The sequence below is a fragment of the Aspergillus aculeatinus genome (assembly GCF_003184765.1).
Source record: "Aspergillus aculeatinus CBS 121060 unplaced genomic scaffold BO66scaffold_23, whole genome shotgun sequence".
Classification (NCBI taxonomy): domain Eukaryota; kingdom Fungi; phylum Ascomycota; class Eurotiomycetes; order Eurotiales; family Aspergillaceae; genus Aspergillus; species Aspergillus aculeatinus.
The window spans coordinates 169358-196829 of record NW_020291492.1 but is presented as its reverse complement, the minus strand read 5'-3'; the positions used below and the strand labels follow the sequence as shown (position 1 = coordinate 196829).

The window sequence follows — 27472 nt, the reverse complement described above, 5'->3', positions numbered from 1 at the left end:
CCCGTCATGCAGCACGCTAATGGCCCACTCCAAGGGACGATCATCGGACACCAGGGCACTTATGCAGAGAGTCCCAAGCCCGTTCTACAGCATTGGCTGGGACATGACCCATGTCCGGTTGGCGAGCCCACCGCAACTTTGTCGCAAAATTGTCTTCTCACTCGCATACCACTCTAGACTTTCTCTCGACATACAGATTATCGCATGTGAATTTCGACTGCGCGACAAGCGTGGCTTCCACAGACGTGTCAGGGAACCTGTCTTTGTGCGGGCCACACATTTTATCGCCCATGCATCACCATCACCTGCCCCCACATTAGGAATGTGCTGCTAGCCATAGTATGCTGTTTCATGTTGTCGGTTATTGCGGCATAGAAGGCATCGCAGGGAGGAAGTCGAATATGTCATTCTGCTCTTCTTCGAACAAACCGAACGAATCTGCAATCGGGTGACATAAATTCCAGTTGGGAGCTTCCATTGGTCCTGGTGGCCGGGGTGGAAACTGCCTGGGAGGGGCAGATCTGTCAGTATTGGGTATCGAAAGCAGGTCAGTGTCTTTGACACCTTGGTGAATTGTCTCCGTGGCTCCATAGCTGGGCTGCTCTGACGGTGCCGATGCAGACGACATAGGTACTTTCATGCCGTTCAGATCCTTGTTCGGAACCAGCTGCTCATCCATACGCCTACTATCCTCCTGGACATGGAAGCAATCGTCGCCCTGTCCGCGCTGGCTCGCGACAAGCGCGCGACCATAGTTGACAAAGATCGACACGGTCCGGTGTATATCCGGGTAGGGGGGTTGCTTCAGAAGGTCACATATGAGTTGGGCCCGTTCAAGGAGCAGGTCTTGATCAATCAAGTCTGGCCTCCATCTTGCGATTCGTAATGCGAAAGTTGCTGTATGGGGTCAGATGTTAGGTGTCACCATGCACAACAAAGATTATGGCTGTTGGGACCACTCACTGACAAATGCGATTGTCAAAGCTGGATATGTAGGAGTCCATGTCAATTGACATCGGTAGGATGTTTCTGATATGATCAAACCCAGTTGGTCCATGGTTGCTGAGGCAAGCGAGCGCCATAAGTGGGAAACATCCGGATCATCTGTTTCTGAGTCCGATTCGGTGCTGCCACACTGTAGCTTTTGGATCCGCGCCAACGATGCGCAAAATGCAAATATCCGAGCATAGTTATGCATCAACTTGAGACTACAGCGTTGAAATGCGCCCGCATGAAAGCCATTATCTTGAAGACACCTTCGGTCAGCATCTCCAAGCATGTTGGTACGGAAATGAAGCCTTACTATTATGAATCTCATCCCATGTATTCCACCATGTCTGTAACCTTGCCATGACAGCCGGTAGTTCGATGCCAACTATTTCGTGAATGGTCTTCGAGTTTTCAACAATCATCCGGAATTGACCTATCGAGATCAGAGATGGACCGAAATATCTAGTCAAGCGTGCACTTACTCCGAAGCTGGTGAACCTCGATGATACATATTGTGCGCATATCGCAAGGCAACGAAAGCGGGTAATCGAGAAACTTGCGTAGTTTCGTAGTATCGACAGCGTCGATTCTTGATTTCCGACCTGTGCCGGACGCGACATCCAGTTCGAGTGTGAAACTGATGAGCCAAGTCCTAGTCTGCCACACCAGCTTCCGCTCTTCCAGAGTGGCGGAGAGCGCACTCCGGGGTACATTCTGTTGTGAAAGCAAGGTGTCTAGCGACTTCTCGAGCCCCGAGTCAAGGGCAGTGCGTAGGATCAGCGCTGTGGAGAACCAGGTTTTCTCCGAGTAGGCTGCGAGGAGAACCATCCCCTGGACAGTTTCGACTTTGGTCGGTCGCTCGAAGAAACTGTCCTCGGCGAGTCTCTGTGCTTCATCCTGTAGTACCCGCTGCAGGTGGGTGTTGCTTCGGAGGTCGAGAACCGCCCGGCTGGCTATGTAGATCATGACCGAGAAGCAGAAGAGCGAGCGCGATCGGATCGAATCGAAGGTGTCCCGAATGGGGTCGAACAAGGCAAGGAAGTTCTTACTGCCGTTGAAGAACCTGGATTCGAGGGTCAACGTTGTCCTTGCTCGAGAGTGCTTGAGTGAATGCTATTCTACCGACCGTTCATACATCGACCGTGCCTGCTCCTCGCTGATGATGCCTCGAGCGATGATATCACTTCTCAGATCGGCCTTGTTCGAACTATCCATGAAGATCTGCTGGCGCGTTTAGCGACATGTGCTCTGTACTATGAGCGCGACTTACACTGCTGGACCCGAGCAGATTCACCGACATGGAGTGTACGACCGAGACGGGGGCAATCATATCGTTGGGACTCAACTGCTGGCTGCTGTCCTGACCGTGTTTCTCGGAGGCGCCTGGTGAGCGGAGGTCCCCAGAGTCAGGCAGGGAGTCGAGCGCGCTGTCCAGCGGATTCTCCTGTACGACCGGGCCAGGCGAATATTCTGGCTCGCGGGTCGAGGGTGTGTTGAACCCGGTCGGTTCATTCCACGGGGATCTTGCGATCTGCCGTCTACACATGACATGGAGTCAGCCCAGTATAGTAGTGCGTCGGATACATTTCCGATTCCACCTACCGAGAGGGTCGGGGAGACTCGTGGCGCTGACTGCGCCGCCTTCCATCCACGATGGGATCGAGAACACAGTCGCGACCCGCGCTGCGACAGCGCGCACAGGGGACCTGACTGCGGGCGTCGCAACGCATTTTCTGTTTCCTGCACCAGCGACATGCTTTGAAGAAGCGCGGAGGGGCATTCCCCGACCGGAAGCGTAATTCCGAGATCCTCTCACTCATGATTGTGAATGCCAGCCAGCCTGAAGATGTAAGTTGGGGATTTCTCCGGCTCGGAATGGTTTGCGGGGAAAGTTGCCAGTGGGAACGCGGAGAACAAATTACGGAGCGGCTTCTCGGTGGGGGGGATGGGATTGGGCCGAGTTGCGCCTAGTATGCTAAGTTCTTCCTTGGAGCCAAGTGGGGAATCAACAGAGTGCCACTACTAAGTATCCCGGATGTCTACTGCAATTGTTCTCGACATCTGTGATTGACTCACTGGTATCCCACAGCTCAGTTGCCTTTCGGACTATACCGCATAGGAAAATTCCTCATTACAGCAGCCAGAAGTCCAGTACAATCACCTATTCCGGCACGGCCTTTACACTAATTCCCATGATATACCTCCCATCTCTCGAACTTGCATTGCAATCGTGGTCAAGAGAAAAAGGTTTCTCCGTAAGAAACATTCATCGGAGCCCAGAACTCAATTCCCGGCTCTCCAAGACGTGGAGATGATATGCACTTGTGATGTCATTCGAGCCCCTTGCTTGCACACACGTGCTGCACAAGTTAAGCTGGATTCTAGAGTAATCTCCGATGATCGGAGATCAATTGTGACAGTTGGGCTGGTTCACCACCATCCTATATAAGATCATGTATGCAAAGTCGAGCCTAGAATTGCGATGATAATTGCCTGATAGGGGTTCTTTGTATGTTGCACGCGAAAGAAGTCTGGTGTAGCTTCGTTTGCCTCCCACGCGCTGCACGTTCTCGCCATCTTTACCGCTTGCTTGAGCTCGATCATTCTGGTCGTCTGACCGTATAGATAATGGCTTGCCCATACCGAATCAAGCATTCCTTTGATTCCACTCCCGGTCAAACACATTCAGCGACCGTTGAGCTACAAAACACATGTCAGCACCTCTCAACTCCTGTAAATGACTCTCCAGATCGACTCACCCGACGGAACAATATCCAGCGCCTTAACCGACGCATGCACCGGCTGCTGCAACATGAACACCGCTGCGCGTGCAATATCCTCCGACACCAGAGGCCTAGAGTCTCAGATCAGCACAACGCTCTAAGGAGCCCCAACCGCCTCCTCGAACCCACCAGTCAGGGAACAACATACTGATACCCCTCGAAAAACCGATCGTACATCTCCTTATCATGCCCCACGCGCAGCGAGTGGAAATTCGTGGCCACACACCCCGGCCGCAGCGCCAGCACCCGGATGTTCGTGCCACTCAGTTCATTGCGGAGCGCGTTCGTGAACCCCTCCTGCGCGGCCTTGTTGGTGTGGTAGACGCACTCCCCGGAGAAGGGCGGGACCTCCAGCCCCGTGACAGAGGTGATGTTGAGGATCGTGCCGGCTTTGCGGGGGATCATGGAGGCGTTCAGCACGGCGTGCGTGACGAACATCCAGCCGTTGATGTTGGTGTGGTTCATGGTGAGGATGTCGGCGATTTTGAGCTCGTGGAAGGGCGCGGGCGCGCCGAGGGCGAGGCCGGCCTATTTTGGTTGGGGTCAGTCATGTTTTGCTGTGTGGTAGCATGGAAGAGGGTTTCAGGACATTGTTGATGAGAATGTCGATCTGATTGAGCTCCTGGGTACTGGATTTCACCGCGGACTCGACTGCTTCGTAAGATTGGATGTCGACTGCTTTGCTGATGATTTTGACACCTGGGTGGTGTTCTTGGATCCTGCTCGCGAGGGCTTGGAGTTTGTCCTAGTAATGTTTTAGTATGGTTTGTATGTCTTGTCGTGGTAACTACCACGAATCTTCTTACTTCCGACCGTGCAAACAGAATCAAATTGGCACCCTGTTCGGCTACTGAATTGGCCATCGCCTCGCCAATGCCCATCGAAGCTCCAGTCTGCAGCTATGTTAGCTTCGACCACGTTGGGGAATAGGAGATTGTCACGCACAATGAGCACATTAAGTCCTTGCAGCGACATATTGAGAGATGACTTCTCCTTGTCAACAAAATAGTAGGTAGTAACTGTGAGTCGGGATTGTGTTGTTGAGGGTTAAACGGGGTATTTTGAAGACATCCACCTCAAGAGTGGGACGTCATAGTGGGTACATTTTCAGGGTCTCGATTTTTAATCAATCAAAGCTTCAGCGCCGTCTATTGGCTAAACTTTGAGCCGTGGACTGTCGGGCTCTCGATCGAGTATAGTTATATGAAGTTCTCCGTAGTAATGGCAGTTATTCATCTTGTGGCACATGATAAGGGTTCTCAGCTCTGATCTGTTCAGTCCGCCCATTTCCATCGATCCGTCCACATCATACATGGTGTACCATTCTTAGGTCGTGCGTGAGAAGTCATTCTTAATAAGCTTCTCGGGGACACAACCGAGTAAGCAGAGACTGTTCATTCAATGGTGAACCTCCGTGTCATCGGTTAGTTTTGTAGTGAACGGGCTTCCCAGGGCCCATAAAATCGAGAATGAGGCATCACATGAAACGACCGTGGAAATTCTCCGCTCAGTGGGGAGGAAAAAGCGAGAATAGCATTTCTAACATGATTTTGCTCGAGGTTGCTCGCATATCCCTAGTGACCATAGAGTTACGAAATTGAAACCAAAGTGCGCATGGCCCGTCGAGTTCGGCTCCTGGAGGCCCTGAAATCGCAGTCGAAGCAGTAAAAGCCTCAAAACGGCGAGCTCCGGATAACTCGAGCTCCGGATAAGTCAAGCAGCAGAAGTAATAAGCTCGAGATAAATAGATGCAGAATGCTAGGAATAGGAGTAAGACGAGAAGTCGTGTCAAGTCCAGGCGATCGAGACCTCGAGCCCCTAGCATATATGGGTCGGTTCTTTTCGAGTCGTGGTCAGCTCCGAATTCTCACATGCGCTGCTACTGAGATGCTGCAATGCAACCTGATCTACTATAGTAGCCGACTGATCCGGGAGTGGTTGAAATTGTCGAAACTGCTGAGTAGCTGGGCCATCCTGCAAATCATCGATTCCTGGCAGATGCAGCGCTATCGACAGGTATGCGCGAGCCTTTGCTCATGTTCAGGAGGAATGTTGGCAAGGTTAACTCCAGTGCGTTCGAAGACAGGTGCTTTGAGAAAGCCTTATCATTCGCTTTGCAGCTACCTGCCGGCTGATATAACCTCTGGGAAGAAAATGGCCACAATTGTACGTGAGGGACGACTCCTTGCCTCGGACGCATGAGATGTAGTCATGAGATATTGTCGTCGCGCTACATTCGTGCGCCATTTATGCCAAGGATACTTACAGCCCTGTCCCTCCCTTGGAAAGGATAGGATTGTATATATTGTGTCTGGGAGGACCGCGGCGAAAGTGAGTGAGTATTGAAGGGCAACCATGGGGCTCATTACAGAAATAAGCCAGCCTCCAAAGGAGCCTCCGAAATGGTCCCTCAACTCTTATCTGTTGATGAATGCAATCATTTTTGCTTTGGCAGGGATATGTAAGGGTTTTGATGAAGGTGAGAGGCAAAACTCCACCGTCCAAGCCATCAAACATCTAATCCAGCAGCGAACATCGCATGTCTTGTGGTACAGTCCCAGTTCCGCGTCGCCTTTGGGATCGATAGACAGTCACCAGACGAATATGCCAACACGAAAGGGTGGATTGTGTCGATTTTCACGGCTGGGGCTATCTTTGGCTGTCTGGCTGTAAGCCAAATTCCAACAGTCCATGAATACCTGACTTGCTAACGGAGTCCCAAAAGTGCCTGCCAGTCAATGACCGCTTGGGACGAAAATGGAGCTTGCGTCTGTCAACGTTGATCTATGCAGCAGGAGTCGCCGGACAGGCGCTCAGCAAAGGCAACCTGTCAGCCTTTTACGCATCCAGGTTCATCGCTGGGTTTGGTGGTGGCGGAATCACTATCGTTCCTTCGATGTATATTTCGGAGGTAATCCATCTTCATCGACATGGAGAGGGGGCGTGTCGGCTTATCAGGCATCTAGATTGCACCGAAAAGGATTCGCGGGCTTCTCGCTATTCAGTACTCGACTTGCCAACAGCTGGGTTCTGTTTTCGGCTTCTTCATCAACTATGGCATCACCAAGGCGTATGACGGAGAAGACCTGCAATGGATGGTTCCTACATTCCTCCAGCTGGTACCGGCGGTGATCTGGGGGTTTGGGACGTTTTTATGTGTGGAATCTCCTCGATGGTTACTATACGTCGGCCGGCGCGAACAAGCCATTGCCACGGTATCCCGACTCCGCGGCTTGCCCAATGGTCATGCCGAAGTGATTTCCGACATCCAGATCATGGAATCGCAGATCTTGTACGAGCGGGAGGCTGTCGTGGGAGCGACGCAGTGGGACCTGGTGAAAGAAGTGTTACTTCCAGTCGAGAATCGACGTCGCTTCCTGCTTGTCTTCATGGCGCACCTATTCTCTCAATGGTCGGGCGCCAGTGCGATCACTCAATATCTCCCCACGATCTTCGGCTACTTGAGTATGCCGAGTGAGACCGCCTCGCTAGCGACCGGGTTCTACGCTGTAGTCAAGTTTGTCAGCTGCCTGATCTTCTCGTTGCTGGTGATTGATTTCATCGGACGTCGGAGGTCTCTCATGACGGGAATCACGCTTCAAACGACCACCTTGGTCTACCTGGCGTGCTATCTTGGCATAGCTCGCACGATGACCGCGGCCCACATCGCCAACACCCCGAGCGTATCTCGAGCCTCGACGGGGGCTGTGGCAGCTATCTTTATCCATGGGGTGGGGTGGAACATCGGGTGGCATGGCATGCCGTATCTTATCGGGGCAGAAGTGTACCCAATCCGCATCCGATCGCTGGCTGTTTCGATGGGCATGGCCTTTCACTGGGTGTTCTTCTTCGGATGTTCTCGGGCAACTCCTGATATGCTGGAAGTGATGCAAGAATGGGGCGCATTCGCCTTCTTCGCTTGCATCTGTTTTGTTTCGCTGATTTATGTGTTCTTTGCGATGCCGGTAAGTGTCCCCTTGAGGATTCCACGCGGGCGGAGTGACTAAGTTTGTTCAGGATACCACCGGACGATCTTTGGAGTCACTGGATAGTTTGTTCCAGCGGCCCTGGTACAGAGTTTACCAGGTAGCCTATGCAAAGAATGACAATGTGGGAGGTGTGGTGTAAAAAAAGGTTGAAGTGGAAGGGCGAGATGGGCTGGTCTAGTTCTATTCCCGTGTATCTCCGGTCTGTAAGCAGTAACTTAAGTGATAAAAATGACCTTGGACACGAGACCACAGGCACTTGATATGGTATCGGATGCTCCTCTTGACAATTAACCATAGTAGTCTGTCGAAAGTCACACGGCAGGTGGTCAATTTAGCCGATCAACCTGGCACAGTGCGACGCTGAAGTGTAACCAACTGGTTCGGTGTATTCGGAAAAAGGGGGAGAACAATCGATTGGAGGGGGGAAGATTATCAAGGCTGGGCAGGGTCCGAGCTGAGGGCTCAGCTGGTGTGGCGGCCATGTGCACTCACTGCAAGACTGCCGCTGCTTTTGGGAGACTCACTGGTTGCTCACTGAACACGCACCGAATTAGCTTCGGTACCAACTGGGCTTTTCCATCCTTCCTCCATACCTTGCAATGTGTAGACCAAAGCAGGGATTCTGAACTGTTCATCTATTTCACTTCCTGGGATTTCTGAAACCCTGAACTTCAATCCCGCATACGACGACACATATGAGCAATTCCAAAGGCCTCACTGTATCATCATGGATCTCCGAATTGCCCGGTTCCAACATACTACTAGGTACTTGATGGTGAGAATGGTACAGACATCAGACAAAAACACCACCGACCATCTTCCCGTGATTGATTAATTCCAGGTTCTATTTCCCTAGAAGAGGAGGAAGCTCCATCGAACCGTCGGTCATCCAAGGTCAATCATCCACACAAGGGGATACATAAATCGGAGCATATGGACTCTACTCTTGTGAGTTCTTTGGCCAGGGAAAATCCTGAAACGTGATGGACCTGGCACGAAGAACCAACCAGTGAAAAGTAGTCTCGTTCAGAAGAAGCGTTGTGTATCGGAAGTTAGTATGAACCTAGATACCTGATGTGTTGTAGCAGGGATAACTACCCCGACGCAGATAAAAGCATCGGTTTCCTGTTTTTGGATGGCACAATCTTGATACAACAACCACCCCACCACGAGGCAAAACACTGTCTCTCGGGCCCCTCTTCCGAGAAATCTCTCCCTGATGTTCCTACCCCAATTTGGTAACGGTCTGGTTTAAGCATAAGTCTAACCGTGGAGCACAGGGGTCGGTTGCAAGCACGTTTGGGCTCCAGCATGACGACACAGTCGATCATAGGTCTACCTTAACTCAAGGTCAGAGTCGATTAGCAGGCTAGAGCATGTGCAAGGACAATAAGAAGGACGGCTTCACCTCCCTCAGCTGCGGCATGGTCGTATGCTCTATGCGCATGATCCCACTACGTCCGAACCCGGCTCTTCAACCAGTATACCCGCAGCCATGATGCCTAGTAGTTTATCGGAGATTCCCCAGCACCCAGAGCAGATCGACTTGCTCCAACATACCCTCCTCTATGTGGTGATCATCTTCTACCACTCGCAATATCACGCTCCCAGCTATCACGTGAAGTTCTCCAAGCATAAACTCTGTCTCTCCCTGCACATCGGCACAGGGCTCTTTGAGGTCTTCGAGTACCGCCTCCGTCGCGTCCAGCTAGGCCATGATAGGATCCTTCCCAGCTCACTGGATGTGGTTTCCTGCCTAGTCTGGTCAGCCACCAGTCTTCAGCTGGTGAAGACACTCCGGCGCGGCGACCCCCAGACTACACGACCTCCCTACCAAGCAGGAGCCATCCTGCGCCCCGTCGTATGTATGCTCGCCTACCTGCTCCAGAGCCCCGACCTCCATCGGCTCTCGGTTTATGCGTTGGACAGCTTCGTCTATGCACGGGTCTTCATCTTCTTCTTTCATTATACCCCGTATCTGCGGGATACGTCTGGCAACACCATATACGCGCTAGCCATCCCCTTGGCGGCTGCGTTCAGCATTCATGAGAGCCGCGTGCCCGGGGCGTCGGTGGGGTTTGTGCTGGCCATGGCGTACATCGCGAAGCTGAACGAATGGGTGTCCCAGCGGTCTCACCAATTGAGGGAGTAAGTACTCGATAACCAAGATTGTGTAGTATTCAAAAGTGGCTTTCTTTCTGACATTGCTCTCTAGGCCTGATGAGCAGGCAAAGACGTCCACGGTTGAGAAACACCTGGTGATGGGGTTGCGGAGGCTAGGGTTCGCGGAGTTACAGGAGCTGCGAAAGGTCACCAACCACCAGGCCTTGAAGAAGCCGCTGACGGATGACTATGTCTCCAGTAGCGAAGCGTCTAATTGATCGTGTGTCTAATTGATCGTGTGTATCTCTTGGCAGTCATATCCCAGAGATAAATGTGTGAGTGTAAATGCGCCCGCAATCTATAGAGATATATTTTCGCGGTGCAGAGCGGGAAGGGAGTGAGGTTGTTCGATGAATGTCTCACAAATAGTTGACCATCATATAGATTAGAACTAAATCAACATATCCAGTGCATAGCTTGATGTTTTAGACTGTTGGCTGTAGTGGATGGTGATGGAGCTTCTGTTGTTGCGTCCGAAAGGCAGGTATCGCCCGGGAACTTCGGGACGGACACGCACTTTCCAGTTGCACCCCACGCTCCGTGAGCGAAAAGCAGCGTCCGACCAGGCCCAAAGCGGAAAGGCTCGTTTAGCACCTGCACCACTGCACGGCACTCCTTATGATGGAGTAGGGAAGACGGTTATTGTTGCCGTTGCCAAGGAAGCAAGCATTAGTTATTGTGCCTGATGATAAATGACAGTCATCATGATCACTCTGCCTGACTCCGTTCTCTCTCCACACTTTTACGATCGATCTGGTGGTGGAGAAGATATGGATGTGTTAAGTTACTTTGTATGACTTGATGATGAAGATAGTACATACATATACTCTTTATCTCTACGAGGGAGACTACGTACTCGAAACTGCGCGAACATGGCCAGACGGTGGCAAGATAATTCGACCTTCTGCAGCGGCTATCCATGGCTCCTCGAGTCTCGACCAAACCAAGCCTTTCGTTAGCGGAAAAGCGCAAGGGCAGAAAAGACCCTGTTTGATGTCATCTACTGGTTTGACTGGTTACTGGTTACTGGTTACTGGTTACTGGTTACTGGTTACTGGTTACTGGTTACTGGTTAACTGGTTAACTCCGGCGCAATTCATCCGGACAGGCCACTGGGCACCCTCACTAACTTACTATCAATTATTCCCAAATAGATTGATTACCTTCGTAATTATTCATGGCCATCCCGCGGGTCTCCATTTGAGTCCCCGAACTTCCACTCCATCTTCCCCCCCTTCTCCCCAGTTCTTCCGACTCGGTTTTCTCCGAGATACATTTTTCTTCCTTCTAGAATACCTAGACTACATTCTCCCTGATTTTTCTTCTCATCCCGAAGTCAAATTCCTTCGACTGTTTCCTGGAATTCTCATGCGCCGCTCCCGGCGAGACTCGGATCATGGCGGAGGGAATGCGACCAGACCGAGGAGGGCCTGCGGTTTCGCGGGCGTTGACAGTCCCCGCGATCGTCACCAGCACCGCATCTTCCTCTTCCTCCATTCCTATCCACGAGACCTCCACCACCAGCACAACAAACACGAGCAATAGCCCCACGGTGCTCAATCGCAGCGATCAGAGTCCCAATGCCTCCAAACCCAGCCTGATCCGCTCGTCGCAAACCTTTCCGATCGGTAAGTCCGTCCAGTCGGTCACGAGACAAGAAATCACCATCTTCGATCAGCTGCTGACTCGGGCTCCCCCTCCCTACATTTAGCTTCGAGTCCCTCGGACTTTGCTTCAGCCTCGAACGGACCCCTACAAGATGGCAACCGAAACTCCCACACCTTGCAGTACCCAAGCAATGGTTCCGTGAAAAACACCGCCTCGTCCCCATCCGTCTTCCAATCGACTACCGACTCGAGCGCCATCGATCCGTTATCACAAGTAAGGCTGACGCGCTTGTTTCCGTGGTCTAGATGTCTAGGTGGCTGATTGACCGTGCGTTCCCGATAGCATATCATCAAGCGCACCAACACCCACAAGTCTATCCCCTTGAAGCTATTGGGTAGGGCCTCACACGAAGCGGAAGCGGGCGGAGGCGATCATCGTGGCTCCTTAGACCATGGCTCAAACCGGGGCGATGCGAATATGCATCCGAAGGCGTCCAAGGAGAAGAAGTGAGTGCGAAACCTTTTTTTTTTTTTTTTTCTTCGTTGTTGTTGTTAAAAGTCAGACCCTTTACCCCGCATTATCGCCATGCGGCTCACATTGCTTTTTCCCCCCTTCGGACCTGACGGAACAAGCTTGCTGATCGTCTGATCTTCCCGTTATATAGGAAGGGAGTTTCTTTTCTGAGTCGTATCATACCCGGAAAAAAGAAGGATCAATATATAAATGACGAGGACGATGTCTCGGAGCCCGAAACAACTCGCATGGATACCGACGCCGCTTCGCAGCCGATCGGGTTCTTCCCTCGATTCCCGCCTCCTCCCAAATACATCCGCGTAAGAGCACATAACAAGAAGGAAAAGACATTCAGTCGAGTCTTCGTGGCGCAAGAGCTCGAGGGCGCAACCGGTGCTGCGGGTGGCTCGGACAAGGATGACTCCGTGTCGTCCACAGGAGTACCAAACGAGGCCAGCACGGGCAAGGCGATCTGGGCGCTCGTGTTCTCCAATGATGGCAAATACCTGGCAGCTGCTGGTCAAGACAAGAAAGTGCATGTCTGGCAAGTCGTTGGCTCCCCCGAGGACCGCGACCCGGCCGATCCGGCATCCGATAGTGATGATGGTCCGCCCCGGTTGAACGCGCAAGTATTTAAGTCTCGTCCGGTCCAAGTCTACGAAGGCCATACGGGAAGCGTACTGGATCTCAGCTGGAGCAAGGTACTTTTCACTGGCTTGTCCAAGTGTGGATCGGTGCTAACGCAGACTTCTAGAACAACTTCTTGCTCTCTTCGTCAATGGACAAGACGGTCCGACTCTGGCACGTGAGCCGACCCGAGTGCTTATGCTGCTTCAAGCATAGCGACTTTGTTACATCGATCCAATTTCACCCGCGAGATGATCGGTTTTTCCTGGCAGGATCACTAGACACCAAATTGCGGCTATGGAGTATCCCGGATAAGAGTGTGGCGTTTGTGGCGACTGTCCCCGATATGATCACGGCCGTTGCCTTTACACCTGATGGACGGCACTCCATCGCTGGAAGCCTCAACGGGCTGTGTAACATATACGAAACAGATGGATTAAAGGCCGTTGGACAGATTCATGTGCGTTCCGCACGTGGTCGCAACGCCAAGGGCAGCAAAATTACTGGTATCGATACTATGACCTTGCCATGCAACGACCCCTATGGCGAGGTCAAACTCTTGATCACCAGCAACGACTCTCGGATACGGCTGTACAACTTTCGCGACAGGACGCTAGAGGCCAAGTTTCGCGGCAATGAGAATACCTGCAGCCAGATCCGCGCGTCTTTCAGCAATGATGGAAAACATATCATCTGCGGCAGCGAAGATCGCCGGACGTATTTATGGCCGGTAGAATCGATCGAGAAGGACTCCGATAAGCGGGCCGTCGAGGTGCTCGATACACACTCGGCCATGGTTACGGCTGCCATCATGGCCCCCACGAAAACAAAACAGGCACTGGGACTCGCCGAAGATCCGATCTTCGACGTATGTAACCCCCCACCGGTGACTCTAATCAGCCAGGCAGACCGGGAGAACGGGCGGGCGCATCCTAATTCAGGAGCCAGAAAGCAGGAGTCGCCGGCGTATCTGGCTCGGTCGACCCATCCGGACGGGAACATCATGATCGTGGCCGATTACTCCGGCAAGATCCAAGTCCTGCGCCAGGACTGTGCCTACCAGAAACGGCGGTACGACAACTGGGACGCGCACAGCACGATCTCCCGCAAGATTCTCCGGCGCACCAACTCGGCCCGCCACAGCATCGCATCCTCCACCGGGAAGGATTCCACACACAAGACGCCATCGGAGCGCATCATCTCATGGCGCAATTCGGTAATTCGTCACGGTACCAGCAACAGTCGTTCAGGAATGCGAACCCCGCGCACTCGCAGTCCCTCCCCGCACAAGTCGATCCGCGACGGGCCATCAGGGTATGCGAGCCCCGGCCGCGCGTCGTTCAACGCGGCACGACCGGACTCCCGGTCGATGTTCACCACCTCGCCACCCCAATCGGCCTACAAACAGTCCATGGAGAGCGGTCGGTCCAGCGCCGAGACGTCCCGCGTTCTCGCCAGTGGCATCGAGGGGCAACAGACGCCCCCGGCGTCGACGACCACGTTCGGCAAGCGGGAGGACAAGGACAACCCGCTGTGGCTGCAAGGCGAACAAAGCTACGCGTTCTACAACAAGATCGCGCGCGACGCGCTCGCGATGCGGAAGAAGCGCAAGCCCAGCAGCGGCAGCGGGCTGCCCAGTCCGAACCACCTGGCGGTGCCGGGAGAACGCAACATGAGCTTGGGGAGTGCCTTGAGCAGCGACTATGGGTCGTCCAACGGCGATGGCGAGGACGGCGAAGTGCTCCGGTGCGAGAACTGCGCGGGCACCAATTTCCGCGCGACCAAGGGGCGCAATGGGAGACAGCGGCTGGTTTGCGTGCGATGTGCCCAGCCGATCACATAGTTCTGGTGCTATCGATGGATAAGTTACCTAGTAGAGGGTGGGACATGCTGCAGAGGATTCGATGTAATTAGTTCATGTTTTTGTATGTACGATAGATGGATGGCCTATACATAGCCTACGCTGTACAGTAGGTACGAGGGACGAATGACGAATGAATTGAATCAACCAGCGCCATGTGCACGATCGCAACAGACCTAGTACCTTGGTACAGTACGGAGTACCTACTGCATCTATCCCGGACCAGCATCTCGAGTACTTGGGGGCTTCCAACCCGGCAGCCGGCAGATCGGCGCCGAGCGCTCACCGCCCGGGCCAACAACAGCACCTCCGGAGTGCCAAATCCACCAAAACCCGCAATGCAGCACGCATCCACATCCAGGTGACACAATTACCTTCACCTTCACCTCAAACACGCCCATCTCGTTATCTCCATACTGTGTTCAACCCTCACCCCTCATCTAATACTCCCTGGTATCCCGAGACGAGACCACAGCTCCCGAATCAAGATGCCATACCTCCCCACCCCCCAAGCCTACCTGGAGCAATCCGCCCTGCTCCTGCAAGCATATCCTGATGCGGTACGACACGACCCCCCAAATCCCTCCCCTCTCCATCTTCCCCCGCAGCTCACCAAGCTCAATCCTACCTCAATCCTATCCCCTCCCTCCATCTCCAACCCAACCCCAACCCAACCTCCTCCCAAACCCCACCAACCAACCACCACAACAACTAACGATACCCAACGCCCCAGAAAATAACAACAAAATACACCTTCTCCCACGCCACCCGCTCCTCCACCAAGACGAAGACCAAGACCAAGACCTCCTCCAGCCCCTCCGCCTCCAAAACCGCACAACCCGCCCAAGAAACCCAGCAATCACCAACTCCAACTCCCCAATCGCAAGAAAAACCCCGCATAGCCACCCTCACCCTCAAGACCTTCCACCCCGGCTCCGGCATCTGTCTGAAATACCGGACCAACAAGGGCGCCGAGGTGGGGCGGTTGATCTCCTCGCTGGGCAAGTTGGCGGCGGGGGCGGATGTGGAGGGGTTGGGGTTGGGGTTGGGGAGTGCAAGTGCCGGGGCTGCGGGGGGTGCGGGTGCTGCGGTAACTGGTGGTGCTGGGGCGGGGGATGTGGAGATGGGGGATGCGTCGTCTGTGCCTGTGCCTGCTTCCTCCGCGGTAGTTGGGGAGGGGGGGAGTGAGGGGGTTGTTTCCGCTGCGGCGGGGGCTGGGGGTAAAAGTGGGAAGGGGAAGAAGAAGGGTGGGAAGGGGAAGCGGTGATTCGTTCGGTCGATGCTTGATGATTGAGAATAAGGGGTCTATGTGGATATTTCTGAAGAGCGATGGTTTACTCGTTTGGACTTAGGGTTCGCTGGTGTGGTGGCAAGGAAAGAAGGAAGAAATTGAGATACCCGCGTTGATGGTTGTGGTTGTCCTTGGACTTACTGTGGAGGTGAACCGATTGAAGTGAGCAGAGGATAGGTCCTAAGGTGTGGCTCTATTCAGAACGACTTCGTACAACCTACAATTCCTTGACTGCGATTCACCATACTCATCAATATTATCCAACAATGTACATTTCTAGCTAGATACAAAGGTGTAAAAGAAATCCGCCCATCCAACGCCAATCCCATGCGTGTAAACCTCAAAGCTTCGTAACACAAAATCCAAACAAGAATTATTCGTAGCCATGGCTGGTGCCGACAACCGGGTATATCGTGGCATCACTCTTCTAAAAGTCCTCGTCAAAGTTGAGACCGCCCGCCGAGGCGCTGGTCTCCTCCTCCTCCTTCTTCTTCGTGCTGGCCATGACACCAGCCTTCTGGTAGTCACCGACGCGCTTCTCGAAGAAGTTGGTCTTGCCGGCCAGGGAGATCGACTCCATGAAGTCGAAGGGGTTGGTGGAGTTGTAGTACTTCTTGTTACCAAGAGCCACCAACAGGCGATCGGCCACGAACTCGATGTACTGGCACATCAGCTTGGCGTTCATGCCGAGCAGGGCAACGGGCAGAGAGTCCGACAGGAACTCCTGCTCGATGCCGACGGCCTCGACGATGATGTCCTCGACCATCTGCTTGCTGGGGCGGTTGTTGAGGTGGGAGAAGAGCAAGCACGCGAAGTCGGTGTGGAGACCCTCGTCACGGGAGATCAACTCGTTGGAGAAGGTAAGACCGGGCATCAGGCCACGCTTCTTGAGCCAGAAGATAGAGGCGAAAGAGCCGGAGAAGAAGATACCCTCGACCGCAGCGAAAGCGACCAGACGCTGCGCGAAAGTGGATTCGCGGTCCTGGATCCACCGGATCGCCCAATCAGCCTTCTTGCGGATGCAAGGAACTGCAGCAGGTTAGCATTCTCGTCCAATCACAATCCTAGCGCGATGCACATACTGTTATCAATGGCGTCGAAGAGGTAGTTGCGCTGCTTAGGCTCCTTGATGTAGGTGTCGATGAGGAGAGAGTAGGTCTCGGAGTGGATGTTCTCCATCATGATCTGGAAACCATAGAAGCAACGAGCTTCGGGGATCTGAACTTCGCCGCTGAAACGCTCCACCAGGTTCTCGTTGACAATGCCGTCGGAAGCGGCGAAGAAAGCAAGGACGTGAGAAATGAAGTAGCGCTCGTCATCGTTAAGGCGGTTGCTCCAGTCGTGCAAATCCTTGGAGAGATCAATTTCCTCGGCGGTCCAGAAAGAGGCCTCGGCCTTCTTGTACATCTGCCAGATCTGTAGGACGCGAAAATACACGTTAGTGCACTAGTCTCGACGCGGGTGGGGCACCCGAGGGCAGAGCGGGAAAATTCCACTTTACGCGTGACGCGTAGGGGACGTGTTGACTGACCTCGTGGTACTTGATGGGGAAAAGAACGAAACGGTGAGGGTTCTCCTGGAGAAGAGGCTCGTTGGCCTCGAACTCCTTGATACCAGGAGCAACCTTGGGAGCCTCAGCGGGCTTCTCGGCAAGGGTCTTCTCGGCGACGACGTCGGTGGTGGCGGCGGGAGCGTTCTCCTTGCCAGCGGCGTTGAAGTTGAGCTTCTTGACGGGAGAGTCGCTCATCTTGAGTTTCTCAAGCGAGGAAGCAGCCTATTCATCGAGGTATATTAGTCGGGCTGCTCGCGTCGACGCGTTGTCCATTGGGAGGCAAGACGTGACATCACCTACCTGCTTGGAGGGAGTGAGTTGTGCGGACATTGTGAAGCTGGAAGGAGATAGTAGAAAAGTAATTGAAGACAATTGTTCACAGCAACGCAGCAACACACCAGACAATTGATCGTGATGGACTGGAGAGAAAGAAAATGAGCTGCGAAGGGGAGGGACAAGCAGACAGAAATACTTGCATGGGACGAGGAGCGTGATCCTTAGCGCGACGGGCTAAGTCACGTCGCACGTGACTTGGCGCGACTTGGGGCCGGGAGGCTGGCTGGAACATAGTTGATCCGGACCCATTTTGTTGATGTCGTCGCGTCTACACGTCTTTCATTCCATTTTCGCTCTACGGCTGACCCATGAGCCATTCGCTTTGCTCCAGTCAGACCACCGGCCAGTCGTCCATCCGGTGCTCTAGAACTCCACTGTTCCAGCAGCTGCAAGCCTGCAACAAGTTTTACAGCTCTCTCCACATTCCTGGAAAGGTACCTCCGTACACACTGCGCTGTTCACCACCATCGGCGTCTCTGCCGCTTGTACTCCGTACCCTAGCGCGTTCGTGTTTCGTCGCGCTATTCCATCTCGGGTCTTAATGCTGGTCCCTATCTTATCTGATCAAATTGAATCGATCGCGATCCTCGCTCCTGAATGCGTGCTGCTGTCAATTTCGCTGTCTCCATTGCTGTCTATCAGACATTCCATGGTGTTGCAGACTAGCTAGTCTCCATGAACACCTCCCATGCCTAGACCCCTCACCGGTCTTCTGTACCTTACAGATGACTGCAGTTGCTTAGGCAGCGTTTACGGCATCCTGAGCAATCAAGCTGAGCTCAGCTGCCGATCCCCACCGGCGTAAATCCGAGGCGAAGTTTTCTCAACTTTCATGTCCGTGCTCACACAGAACGCGACGCGCCGGTCTGTTTCCCAAGTCCCCCTGCTCCACCACCACGGAATTACGGGATTTCTCTGGGCCCCTTCGGCGCCGCTGCCTATCCTAATGCGGTAGCCTGGCTCCAATCTAGATTTCATGGCGAGCTCTGGGGCCCCAATTAGTGGGCTTTGGGCAAAGTTCTGTTTCCGTCCGGTCGGTGATGACGTCCGACATGTCCGAGACGCGTCCGCCGTGTTTTGACTGCTGATGCGTAGGATCACACCCTTGCCTGCTCAAAGGTGCTGTGTGACTGTAGTGCTCTGGATGGGTCAATCAGTTGGAGCTGACTTAGATAAGTACCAAGCTTTGTAATCTACCCAGTTCTAGTTACACTGTATGCCGTGCGATGGAATCCGTGTGTGCACGACGCGTCGCGTTTCGGGCTGTCGATCCGACAGGAACAACATGCGAGCTACGACGATGTCATCTCGGACAATCCTGGTCTATACTGGGGCGAACTACGGAGTAAACATTGGGCTACATAAGGGCCCACTTGGGTCCAACTAGGAATACAATTTGTCTAGCCTTCACCTAGAGCTTGTGGTGTCCGTCCCATCTTTGCCCCCTCGCCCACACAGAATTATCGCAAATGGTATCGATTGACTGCCTCTTCTGAACCAACTCAATTTATCTTCTTTAGAGGTCTATGATATCTAACATCACGCGACTAATCAAGGTGAAACGCCTTATTTGCACAACAAGCCGAGCAAGCAGATGCCATTACTCAACCATGTAATCCCTGATTGAATATACCGAAATGCCTTTATAAATGTTTTCGCAAGGTAGGAATGGTAAGGTGAAGTCGCTGGACGAATGCCGATTATTTAGAGTCGAGCCTTGAGTGAGTCGGAGAGGAACCGGTCCTCCAGTCTACGCATGTATTTGTTGGTCTGTTCGGCCAAGCTGAGTGTCAAGATCTGAGATCAGTTAGCGATCGGTTGCCGGACTTCAAAACCCTCTGCTCTGGACTTACGGTGTGTGGCAGGATACGGGCAAGATGGGCGAAGTATCCCTTATAAATTGCAAGAATGCCTTCAGTGCGAATGGTCTGGAACAAGCAATCAAATGCGCCCTTGTACAGGTTGCCGGTCTGGTTGTACATTCTCGACATAATCGTGTCTGCAAAAAGGGTCAGTTTGATCACACTGCCACGAATACAATGTTGGACAAACATACCAGGAGGGTGCATGACACAGCAAACCACGAAGCCGGAAGCCGTGCTGCTGGCCAGGTGCAGAGCGGGCCCGTCTTCCATACCAAGGTGCTTCGTCAAGCGACGCTTGGCGAAGAAGTAAGTCGGCAGCTGGACCGAACTACCGAAACCGGTGCGCACCATCGCTGCGCCTACACCGCGGTACAGTCCCTTCACTCCCTCGGTTTTATAGATCTTGCTCAGACCGTCGAACGAGTTGCGATAGTTGTGCTGTGTACCGACCGGAAGGAACGGCGAGAAGGATTGTAGACGGGTCTTGACAAGGAAGAATGGCGAGCCAGCCGCGGCGCCGATGATGCCTGACGTGGCACCCGCGAAGACGTTGATTCCCAGGGACTGGACCTGGCTGTCTTTGTAGATCGCATTTGTGATGCCCCCGCGCAGAGGTTCGTAGAATCCGAGACGGCACCCGTTCAACAGGACTTGATAGATATACTGAGAAGCGCATTAGTCCGTGCGACACCCTGTTGCTCGTCGTGGGCAATACGTACGGCAGAGCCAATACCCCGAAAGAGACCGCGAGGCCCCTCATTCTGCAAGATCACCTTGACACCGTGAAATACACCTCGGTATTTCTTGACCGCGTCGGTCTTGGATTGCAACTCTCCTTGCAATTGTAAACTAGGATATCCATCAAGTCAGCTCTGTGTCTTGGGGAGCGCCGGCTGGGGAGTGAGGACAGGAGCGCATGGGTGCAATCATACCGGATCTTGACAGTCTCAAAGCTGTGAGTTACTGTGACCGCACCACATGCTGCAACACCTCCTGCAAGGAAAGCTCTAGATAGAAAGTCGATCGAGTCAGCGCGATCGCGAAAATGACAATTTCGATGTGAGTGCGACAAACCCCGTCGTCGTCGACATGGCGGCTCAAGGATCGTCTCCGCTAGCGGAGCAGAGTCAACTGGCCTTTGCGCGCAAAATGCTGGGATCTGAACCGTGGTAAGAAGGCGGAATTGTCTAGCTGTACAACAGGCAAGAAGATCCCAAGAAGACGAGGCGTGAGATTTGGAGAGTAAGATGTTCTCAGTTGTCGGTGACACGGTCAGGCATTATTCAGCCGATGGAGAGTTGCAGGCCAACGTAAAAGAACAATTCATGCAGGCCAGCTCTCCAGCCGGGGTCCGACTTTCTGACGTTCGGCTCGGATTCCGTGACTCTCAATTGGTCCACATGCTGCATTTTCCGCACGGGGCCTCCGACCATCGGCCGATCTGCTTAGGTCAGCTCTTAAGAGCCCCCGATTATAGCCGGCGGGGCGGAACAATGTTATTTCGGGAGAGCTTCAAACGCGAACAAACAGGCTGGGGAAGGCGTGTTTACCACTGCAATTCCGATAAAGCTCTAATCAGAGCACCTCAGCGTGAGACGATACAGGCTACAGGCGCGCACAGTTCTGCTTGTGTCCCATATTCAAAATAGGCTTTCGTCTTTGTATCTTGTCAACAACGCGATCGTTGCTCATCTAATCGCAAGCATGTCGGAGGTACAATCCACACCTGCGGCGCAGCAGCCGACGCAGCAGCCGATGGTCCAGACTCAAAAAGTGTCGGACATCATTCGTAGCTTTCGCCCGACCAAGGTGAGTGATAAGAGCTAGCTAGAACTGTACGCGCTCCTTCTCTAATGCATTCCTGTTCTCATAGGCATTCCGGCCCCCGAAGCAAGACACTGCGAATTATGTGACGTCGTTGGATTTCGATGATCAGGGTGACTATTTGGTGGCTTCCGGTGACGACGACACCATTCAAGTCTTCGACATCAAGGAGGGCAAGTCTACAAAGTCCGTTCCCAGCAAGAAGTATGGGGCTCACCTGGCGCGCTTCACACACCATTCTCGTCAAGTTCTGCATGCTAGCACCAAAGTCGACGGTACGTCTCTTAGCACGGTGTCTCGTGTTTTGATCTGTACTTATCCTTCCAGATTCGCTGCGATTGCTCGACCTACACAATGAAGGTTACGTGCGGTATTTCTCCGGTCATACTGATAAGGTGACGTGCTTGGCTCTGTCCCCTGGCGGTGACTCCTTCATATCGTGCTCCAAGGACGACACTATCGCCCTCTGGGATCTCGGCTCCCGCAACGCCCAGGGTAGGCTGAAGCTCGCAACACCTTACCTCGTTGCCTTTGACCCATCCGCATCGGTCATTGCGGTTGCTTCGCAGTCTACTTCCTCCATTCTGCTTTACGATTACCGTAATTACGACAAGTCCCCCTTCTCCACCTTCGATCTCGCCCCTCACGAGGAACGATACACGCCGTCAACGCGCGGCAGGGCATGGACCCGACTCGAGTTCTCGAATGACGGGAAATACCTGCTTGTGGGTACCGATTATCATGGGCATTTCATCCTCGATGCCTTTGAGGGTTCCGTGAAAGCATTCTTGGTTGGTAGGGCTGGATCCCCGGGTCGGGCTGCGCCTGTTTCCACAACCGGGAAGCCTCTCGGACAGGGTGATGCATGCTTCTCGCCAGACGGGCGATATGTGATCGGGGGATCTGGAGATCAACCGGATGTGCTGGTGTGGGACTTGCAGCAGACTCCTGATGCCAATGGCTTACTGCAGCCAATGACGAAGCTGCCTCACCGTGGTCGAGTTGCATTGGTGGAATACAACCCCCGCTATAACATGCTAGCTTCCGCCGACAAGGAGATTGTGTTCTGGCTCCCAGAAGACAGCTCCAAGCCATCGGAAAAGTAAATGTCTTTGATGACTGACAACGGCCAGCCGGTGTGCCCTTTGCGAGGCATCATTATGACAGGCCATTCTCACTACCAATCCTTGCACCTGAATAGAAGCGAAGGACACTTAGAAGACCGGTATGACACCCCTCTTTCCTTCATGCGGTGGGATCTATTGTCTAAAGCAGTTCAGTATAATCATCTAGTCTTTGCGGCCCTTCTCTTTCCCTATCAAACTCCTCGCTGTATCGCATACCCAAATCGAAGGCCCCTCCAGACTATCGTCTACCCCTCTATTCCTCTCGACAATGGACTCGATTTGTTTGACCACCGTGCGATTGCTTGATATCGTCATCACACCGGCAGCCCACCCGTACAAGAACACGCTGTGGTTGATGTCAGATAGCACCTGCTCGACCTTTTCATAGACAGGCGGAAGTCTGGCGAGATCCTTCGCAGAAGCTATTGTGGGTTTCGCATTAACTGTCACCACGGGAAGTCTCCAATCAGCAGGGATCTCATAATCGGACAGCTTCTGATAGGCCTCCCTGAGGCCCTCCGGAGTACATTCAGCAAACGAATCATGACACATTAATATTCTCATCCGCTGCTTCTCAGTTTCGGTGCCGATGATGTTGACGATTTCCTGCATTCTCTGGGCGGCTTCTTCGGTGCAGACCAGATCACGGCCTACCATTGCCGGCCACAACTCTGTGGGGAGCAGTGGGCGGCTGTGCTCAACCTCAATCTGACGATTGATGGCCTTGTGGTGAATGGGGGAGGTGGAAATATCTTTGTAATGCGACAAGTCCGAGACTGCCGCGAGCAGCAATGTACAGTCCATATTTAGGGTAGACGTGAAATGCTTGAAGGGCTTAGGGAGCAGCCTCTCCAGCGCTTCAGCCTGCGTGGTCTCGCTTTGCGAAGAATATACATTCTCCCCACAAGTCACATCGATCCCATACCCACGTATGACCTTCAGCAGACCATCGACCTCGGGACTCGAGCCTTCCTCTATCTTAGGAATGACGAACCGCAAACGCGGCCTTCTATACCTGACCCTCGTAACATTAGCCGCTTTCCTCATATCACTAGCCAGCTTGACCAGCTCGATCTCATCATCATCATCATCCTCCTCGTCCTCATCATCTGTCCCCATCCCATCCTCATGATTCCGCAGCACCGTCCTCGGAGCCTCATCCTCCGAATCATCCGCCTCCCACCCTTTCTTCGCCATCTCAAACAACAACCTCGTCTCCGAGATGGTCGACACCTTCACCCACTCCTCCCCATCATCCGCCACAATATCCACAAACACACTCTTCTTCTTATCCTTGCTGCTCCTCTTCTTTTGTTTCTGCTCCCTGGCCCCATCATGACTTATCCCCGTCCCCTTGCCCGAATTATCAACCTCATCTCCCCAATAAAACCGCTTCCCAAACGCCACCAACCCCGAACACGACCCCTTCGCAATCGCCCACACCGCCTCGTAGAACGGCAGATTCGACGACCGCAACGCATGCGTCAACCGCGCCCGCACCTCGTCGTCGCCGTCGCCGTCGCCATGCTTTCCGCCTGCATCATCCTGTTCCGGCGCTGCAACGGCGGCAGCAGCAGCAGCAGCTGTAGCTTCCTGCACCTGCGCATCGAGCTTCTCCAGCATGCGCAGCTCGGAGAGCACGCTCGAGCGCAGCGACCGCACTTCCACGATCTGCGGGTTGCGTTGCGTCTGCGCGAGGAGCGACTGCAGCGCGGTGAGTTCGGCGAGGAGGGTGCGGCATCGGGTGACGAGGGTCGTGGAGATGGTGAGGGTGCTGCTGCTGCTGCTGCTGTTGGTGCTGGTGGTGCTGCATTGATAGGAGGGGTCGGAGGGGTTGGGTTCTCCCATTTTGTTGGGCTGGGGCTCGGGTTCTCTGGTCGGTTTGGGGGTTTGAGGTTTGGGGGTTTGGCGTGGTAGGTGGTTTTCCCGGGTGTTGGAGGTGAGTTTATTGGGTTTGGTGGGGGGGGGTTGTTTGGGTTGGGTCTGATTAAGGTCCGCGGCGGCGGCGGCGGGGTGGAGGGGTTCAGGTCTGCGGTGGAATGTATACTCAGGATTTTATCGGCAAGAGAAGATTTGGGGACTCGGTGAGGGCGTCGAGGGAAGGAGGTAGAAGGTTAGCGAAATCTATGTCTGAGTCATGGCTGGATATGTGAGGTTGTTGGCAGAAGTCAGACAATACTCGCGAGCTGCTCGGGGCTTGGCCATTGCAGATGACGGCTGTTTGGCTCTTTCCAAGCTAAAAACTAACATACCGCGAGCCGCGGTGCGTGTCGATGGGGAATGCCTAGTATTCCAATCATTGCGCCCAATTCAGGCTTATCCAGACTGTCGCTGGAGCTGGTTTATACTACTACTGAGTAAGGCTTCCATTCCTATCAAGCTTCTCCAACATAGACCACATCCTAAAGCACAAGTCTTCATTTTGAACTAGAATCAAACACACTTTATACACTATGTAACAGCAAAGTACTTCATCCCTCATCAATGAAAAAAGAAATTAAAAAGGCTAATAACGAAACTCACTGGGAATTCACCTTAGCCAAACGCCATGATATGCCTTCAAGCAAATTAAAGCGAAATTGAGCCTCCAATCCTACACGGCAACGGTTCTCGGGATGCAGGGAACTCTCCTCCGGCCACACACATAACGCCTTCCTACTGCGGCCACGAGCTACCCTGCAACCCTGGCATGACCACTCAGTGTTTGCCGGTAAGACGCTGTCTTTCACTGGAGTTGCGCGGTGACTCGTCCTCATCATCCGACCATCTGTCGCCGTCTTCGCCAACTGCGAAGATGGTCTCTCCGTCCAGAGATTCCCGGGGGCGTGATGCCGAGGGAACAGGCTTCGGCGGGATAGGCGACAGGTCACCACGCTGTTCAAGGCCGATGTGTTCTTCAAGGCCACCGAGAGCGTCTTCCTCATCTAATGCACTGCCGAACGAACGAATCTCGAAACCATCGTCATCTTGGGCAATCTGCAGATTCGGTCAGCGACAATCCTTGACACTCCGCACACAGGAGACTTACCTCATCACTCATCGCGAAGCGGCGGTTGTTCGCAGTGGGTCGCCACAAGTAGGCGACGAACGCAATGTCAAAGAGATAGACAATGTTGAGCCAGCCATCCAAGACGAACCATCTAGTCTTCCAGTGCTCAGGTACAAAGCTGGCTTCACTGTGTCCCGCAAAGTTGATCGAGTTGAGGAAGAAGAAGCCGAAAATCACGATGATGCTACCAAGGATGCACCACCACAGTTTCTTGTACATCATGGCCTTCACTTTCTGCTTGCGGTCGATCAAATCCTTCATGGTGGCGTTCAGTGAGTTCAATGTCCAGACGTAGAAAGCAGTCAATGTCCCCGCAAGTGGCAGGACAATGAGCAAAACTAGTGGACCGGCGCTGTCGGGAGTGATAGATAAACTTGCAACAGCATAGATCACAGCGAAGACGAAATGGGTGATGGCGAGAACGCGGACATAGATCATAGTTCGTCCGAGCGAAGGTTTGACAACGCCGTATCCCATGCACACGATGAGAAGGAGGAAGAATGAAAAGGAGTTGCGGCCTGCATTTAGAACGGCTACTATGACCATCAACGCTTTCGCGCCGGCATTCAAGCCGTGCACATTTTGATATTCTATTCAAGATTAGAGAAGCATCGCAATATATGGGATTTGATCCGGCATACCATAGAATCCCCAGGTCATCGCCTGCTCGACGATCAAGAAGACCAAGATCGCAGTGATGTAATTTTGCACGGGCACTATCCTATGTCAGTCAAGTTCGACTTCCTGGCAGATGTTGACTTACGGATATCGTGACGATTCTGCACATAGAGAAAAGCCCAGAACCTATTGTCATCAGCTGAATGCCTCAATAACGATATAGTCTCGATGAACATACGCTCCGACCACAGCATAGACAATGGTTAGGCCACCATAGAACGGCAGCTTTGCAATTTGTGCCGCTGGGAGCTCTCCATACGAATTCCTGAATTCCACAACGGCCTTGTAGTCGGTTCCGGAGTATCCGTATGTGCTCACACAATAGAAGCCGGTCTTTTTGATCGGATAATTGATGGCGGTCGGATTGTTGAGATGCACGGCTTGAGTGATGATGGGGAACTTGGCGGCTTCGGTAGCGTTCGCAGCGAGGATAAACGAGCCAATCTGATCTTCCTTGCACAGATCTGCTTGAACACTGGCTTCGTCGCAGATAGTTTCGATCACCTAGAAAGCATTGGTTGATCAGAGGATATTCACTCGAAAGCCACTCCTCGAGACATACATCGGAGTCGCCGGGTACAGGCCGCCCGATGAGGTTCTCATCAGTCCATTCGAAAATCACCAGGCTGACAATGGGATCACTGTCGCCCGCACTCGAGTCTTGGACAAATTTCGTCAGGATAAAGGGGTCTACGCTTCCACCCCATGCTTTGCGGCTGTACATTCCCGAGCATCGCTGCCGACTGGCTTCATCTTGTGTCTAGAAAGCACCCAATGTCAAAGGTGAGCGATGGAGACTGTGTAGGACGAGGACAAACGCACCAATGCAACTTCATTGGCAAGAACATGTCCCGCAAATAAGGCTGTCAAGCCGAGAGTCTGAAGCCACCCTCTCATTCTGACCATAAATAGGAGCTAACCGGTGGGTTACTGCCAATACACAGAGCTCCGGATTCGCCGAGCGCAGAAGATGGGGTACGGGTTTAAAGCATATGAAGGTACAAGGGTGTGTGAAGAAAGCAGACTGTCAGAAATCAAGAGAGAGGGAGAAAGAAAGACTCCCAAGGACAACCGACAGTTGGTTGCGTATAGCTTTCGGAGAGAATGTGTACTGTCCAGCGATCGCACGAATTCGTGGCTACAACCTGAAACCGGGGAAGCCGCGCGTGTTGACGGTCCCGCCGATTGAGGATTATCTAAGCCCGTGCTGCCACTG

At 53.2% G+C, this 27472-nt stretch overlaps 10 protein-coding genes across 10 annotated transcripts; 4 read left to right on the top strand and 6 right to left on the bottom strand.

Moving 5' to 3' along the window:
• Positions 1 to 27: 27 nt before the first annotated feature.
• Positions 28 to 2810, bottom strand: BO66DRAFT_428715 (Zn(II)2Cys6 transcription factor; the record flags this gene model as incomplete). The annotated part of the gene is made up of 7 exons (XM_025650419.1): positions 28 to 897; positions 964 to 1245; positions 1304 to 1423; positions 1473 to 2053; positions 2126 to 2211; positions 2261 to 2528; positions 2593 to 2810. The coding sequence occupies 7 exons, from the start codon at positions 2808 to 2810 to the stop codon at positions 362 to 364; spliced, it is 2091 nt and encodes a 696-aa protein (XP_025504134.1). The 3' UTR covers positions 28 to 361.
• Positions 2811 to 3503: 693 nt separating this feature from the next.
• Positions 3504 to 4816, bottom strand: BO66DRAFT_391829 (NAD(P)-binding protein). Its single transcript, XM_025647356.1, has 6 exons — positions 4719 to 4816; positions 4580 to 4666; positions 4363 to 4518; positions 3922 to 4301; positions 3750 to 3844; positions 3504 to 3690 (listed from the first exon to the last, which is right to left on the bottom strand). The coding sequence occupies exons 1-6, from the start codon at positions 4746 to 4748 to the stop codon at positions 3638 to 3640; spliced, it is 801 nt and encodes a 266-aa protein (XP_025504133.1). The 5' UTR covers positions 4749 to 4816; the 3' UTR covers positions 3504 to 3637.
• A 1312-nt stretch (positions 4817 to 6128) lies between these two features.
• Positions 6129 to 7938, top strand: BO66DRAFT_373984 (general substrate transporter; the record flags this gene model as incomplete). Its single annotated transcript, XM_025645571.1, has 5 exons — positions 6129 to 6252; positions 6303 to 6442; positions 6499 to 6684; positions 6740 to 7738; positions 7791 to 7938. 5 exons carry the CDS (start codon positions 6129 to 6131, stop codon positions 7899 to 7901), a joined length of 1560 nt encoding a protein of 519 aa, XP_025504132.1. The 3' UTR covers positions 7902 to 7938.
• A 1322-nt stretch (positions 7939 to 9260) lies between these two features.
• Positions 9261 to 10143, top strand: BO66DRAFT_411318 (uncharacterized protein; the record flags this gene model as incomplete). Its single annotated transcript, XM_025649282.1, has 2 exons — positions 9261 to 9910; positions 9978 to 10143. 2 exons carry the CDS (start codon positions 9261 to 9263, stop codon positions 10141 to 10143), a joined length of 816 nt encoding a protein of 271 aa, XP_025504131.1.
• Positions 10144 to 11321: 1178 nt separating this feature from the next.
• On the top strand, positions 11322 to 14687 carry BO66DRAFT_451135 (WD40 repeat domain-containing protein; the record flags this gene model as incomplete). The annotated part of the gene is made up of 5 exons (XM_025651851.1): positions 11322 to 11557; positions 11644 to 11806; positions 11876 to 12039; positions 12198 to 12747; positions 12801 to 14687. 5 exons carry the CDS (start codon positions 11322 to 11324, stop codon positions 14514 to 14516), a joined length of 2829 nt encoding a protein of 942 aa, XP_025504130.1. The 3' UTR covers positions 14517 to 14687.
• A 1350-nt stretch (positions 14688 to 16037) lies between these two features.
• On the bottom strand, positions 16038 to 17834 carry BO66DRAFT_391825 (ribonucleotide-diphosphate reductase subunit RNR2). Its single transcript, XM_025647355.1, has 4 exons — positions 17678 to 17834; positions 17357 to 17599; positions 16908 to 17241; positions 16038 to 16854 (listed from the first exon to the last, which is right to left on the bottom strand). The coding sequence occupies exons 1-4, from the start codon at positions 17705 to 17707 to the stop codon at positions 16253 to 16255; spliced, it is 1209 nt and encodes a 402-aa protein (XP_025504129.1). The 5' UTR covers positions 17708 to 17834; the 3' UTR covers positions 16038 to 16252.
• A 1296-nt stretch (positions 17835 to 19130) lies between these two features.
• BO66DRAFT_391824 (putative mitochondrial oxaloacetate transporter (Oac)) lies at positions 19131 to 20870 on the bottom strand. The gene is made up of 6 exons (XM_025647354.1): positions 20653 to 20870; positions 20511 to 20585; positions 20298 to 20427; positions 19770 to 20241; positions 19567 to 19712; positions 19131 to 19510 (listed from the first exon to the last, which is right to left on the bottom strand). The coding sequence occupies exons 1-6, from the start codon at positions 20667 to 20669 to the stop codon at positions 19418 to 19420; spliced, it is 933 nt and encodes a 310-aa protein (XP_025504128.1). The 5' UTR covers positions 20670 to 20870; the 3' UTR covers positions 19131 to 19417.
• Positions 20871 to 21282: 412 nt separating this feature from the next.
• BO66DRAFT_322576 (WD-repeat containing protein SWD2) lies at positions 21283 to 22508 on the top strand (the record flags this gene model as incomplete). The annotated part of the gene is made up of 3 exons (XM_025643771.1): positions 21283 to 21387; positions 21452 to 21677; positions 21730 to 22508. 3 exons carry the CDS (start codon positions 21283 to 21285, stop codon positions 22506 to 22508), a joined length of 1110 nt encoding a protein of 369 aa, XP_025504127.1.
• Positions 22509 to 22600: 92 nt separating this feature from the next.
• On the bottom strand, positions 22601 to 24720 carry BO66DRAFT_85877 (uncharacterized protein). Its single transcript, XM_025653662.1, has one exon. It carries the CDS (start codon positions 24375 to 24377, stop codon positions 22692 to 22694), a length of 1686 nt encoding a protein of 561 aa, XP_025504126.1. The 5' UTR covers positions 24378 to 24720; the 3' UTR covers positions 22601 to 22691.
• Positions 24721 to 24929: 209 nt separating this feature from the next.
• BO66DRAFT_391822 (putative integral membrane protein (Ptm1)) lies at positions 24930 to 27387 on the bottom strand. Its single transcript, XM_025647353.1, has 7 exons — positions 27079 to 27387; positions 26819 to 27016; positions 26435 to 26760; positions 26342 to 26382; positions 26220 to 26294; positions 25558 to 26168; positions 24930 to 25505 (listed from the first exon to the last, which is right to left on the bottom strand). Exons 2-7 carry the CDS (start codon positions 26978 to 26980, stop codon positions 25227 to 25229), a joined length of 1494 nt encoding a protein of 497 aa, XP_025504125.1. The 5' UTR covers positions 26981 to 27016; positions 27079 to 27387; the 3' UTR covers positions 24930 to 25226.
• Positions 27388 to 27472: the final 85 nt, after the last annotated feature.

Excerpts from the sequence above, each read along its gene's own strand:
- BO66DRAFT_391829 (XM_025647356.1), bottom strand. The coding sequence starts at position 4,748 with ATGTCGCTGCAAGGACTTAATGTGCTCATT. Across the intron at positions 4,302-4,362 it reads TCGACATTCTCATCAACAAT|GCCGGCCTCGCCCTCGGCGC; the intron begins GTCCTGAAACCC and ends CAACCAAAATAG. Across the intron at positions 3,845-3,921 it reads CGGTTTTTCGAGGGGTATCA|GCCTCTGGTGTCGGAGGATA; the intron begins GTATGTTGTTCC and ends CTGAGACTCTAG.
- BO66DRAFT_391825 (XM_025647355.1), bottom strand. The coding sequence starts at position 17,707 with ATGTCCGCACAACTCACTCCCTCCAAGCAG. Across the intron at positions 17,600-17,677 it reads AACTCACTCCCTCCAAGCAG|GCTGCTTCCTCGCTTGAGAA; the intron begins GTAGGTGATGTC and ends CTCGATGAATAG. Across the intron at positions 17,242-17,356 it reads TCCCCATCAAGTACCACGAG|ATCTGGCAGATGTACAAGAA; the intron begins GTCAGTCAACAC and ends CGCGTCCTACAG.
- BO66DRAFT_391824 (XM_025647354.1), bottom strand. Across the intron at positions 20,242-20,297 it reads TTCGGGGTATTGGCTCTGCC|TATATCTATCAAGTCCTGTT; the intron begins GTACGTATTGCC and ends TGCGCTTCTCAG. Across the intron at positions 19,511-19,566 it reads CCCGTATCCTGCCACACACC|ATCTTGACACTCAGCTTGGC; the intron begins GTAAGTCCAGAG and ends AACTGATCTCAG.
- BO66DRAFT_85877 (XM_025653662.1), bottom strand. The coding sequence starts at position 24,377 with ATGGGAGAACCCAACCCCTCCGACCCCTCCTATCAATGCAGCACCACC.
- BO66DRAFT_391822 (XM_025647353.1), bottom strand. The coding sequence starts at position 26,980 with ATGTACAGCCGCAAAGCATGGGGTGGAAGCGTAGACCCCTTTATCCTG. Across the intron at positions 26,383-26,434 it reads GTCTATGCTGTGGTCGGAGC|GTTCTGGGCTTTTCTCTATG; the intron begins GTATGTTCATCG and ends TGATGACAATAG. Across the intron at positions 25,506-25,557 it reads GCTTCGCGATGAGTGATGAG|ATTGCCCAAGATGACGATGG; the intron begins GTAAGTCTCCTG and ends CCGAATCTGCAG.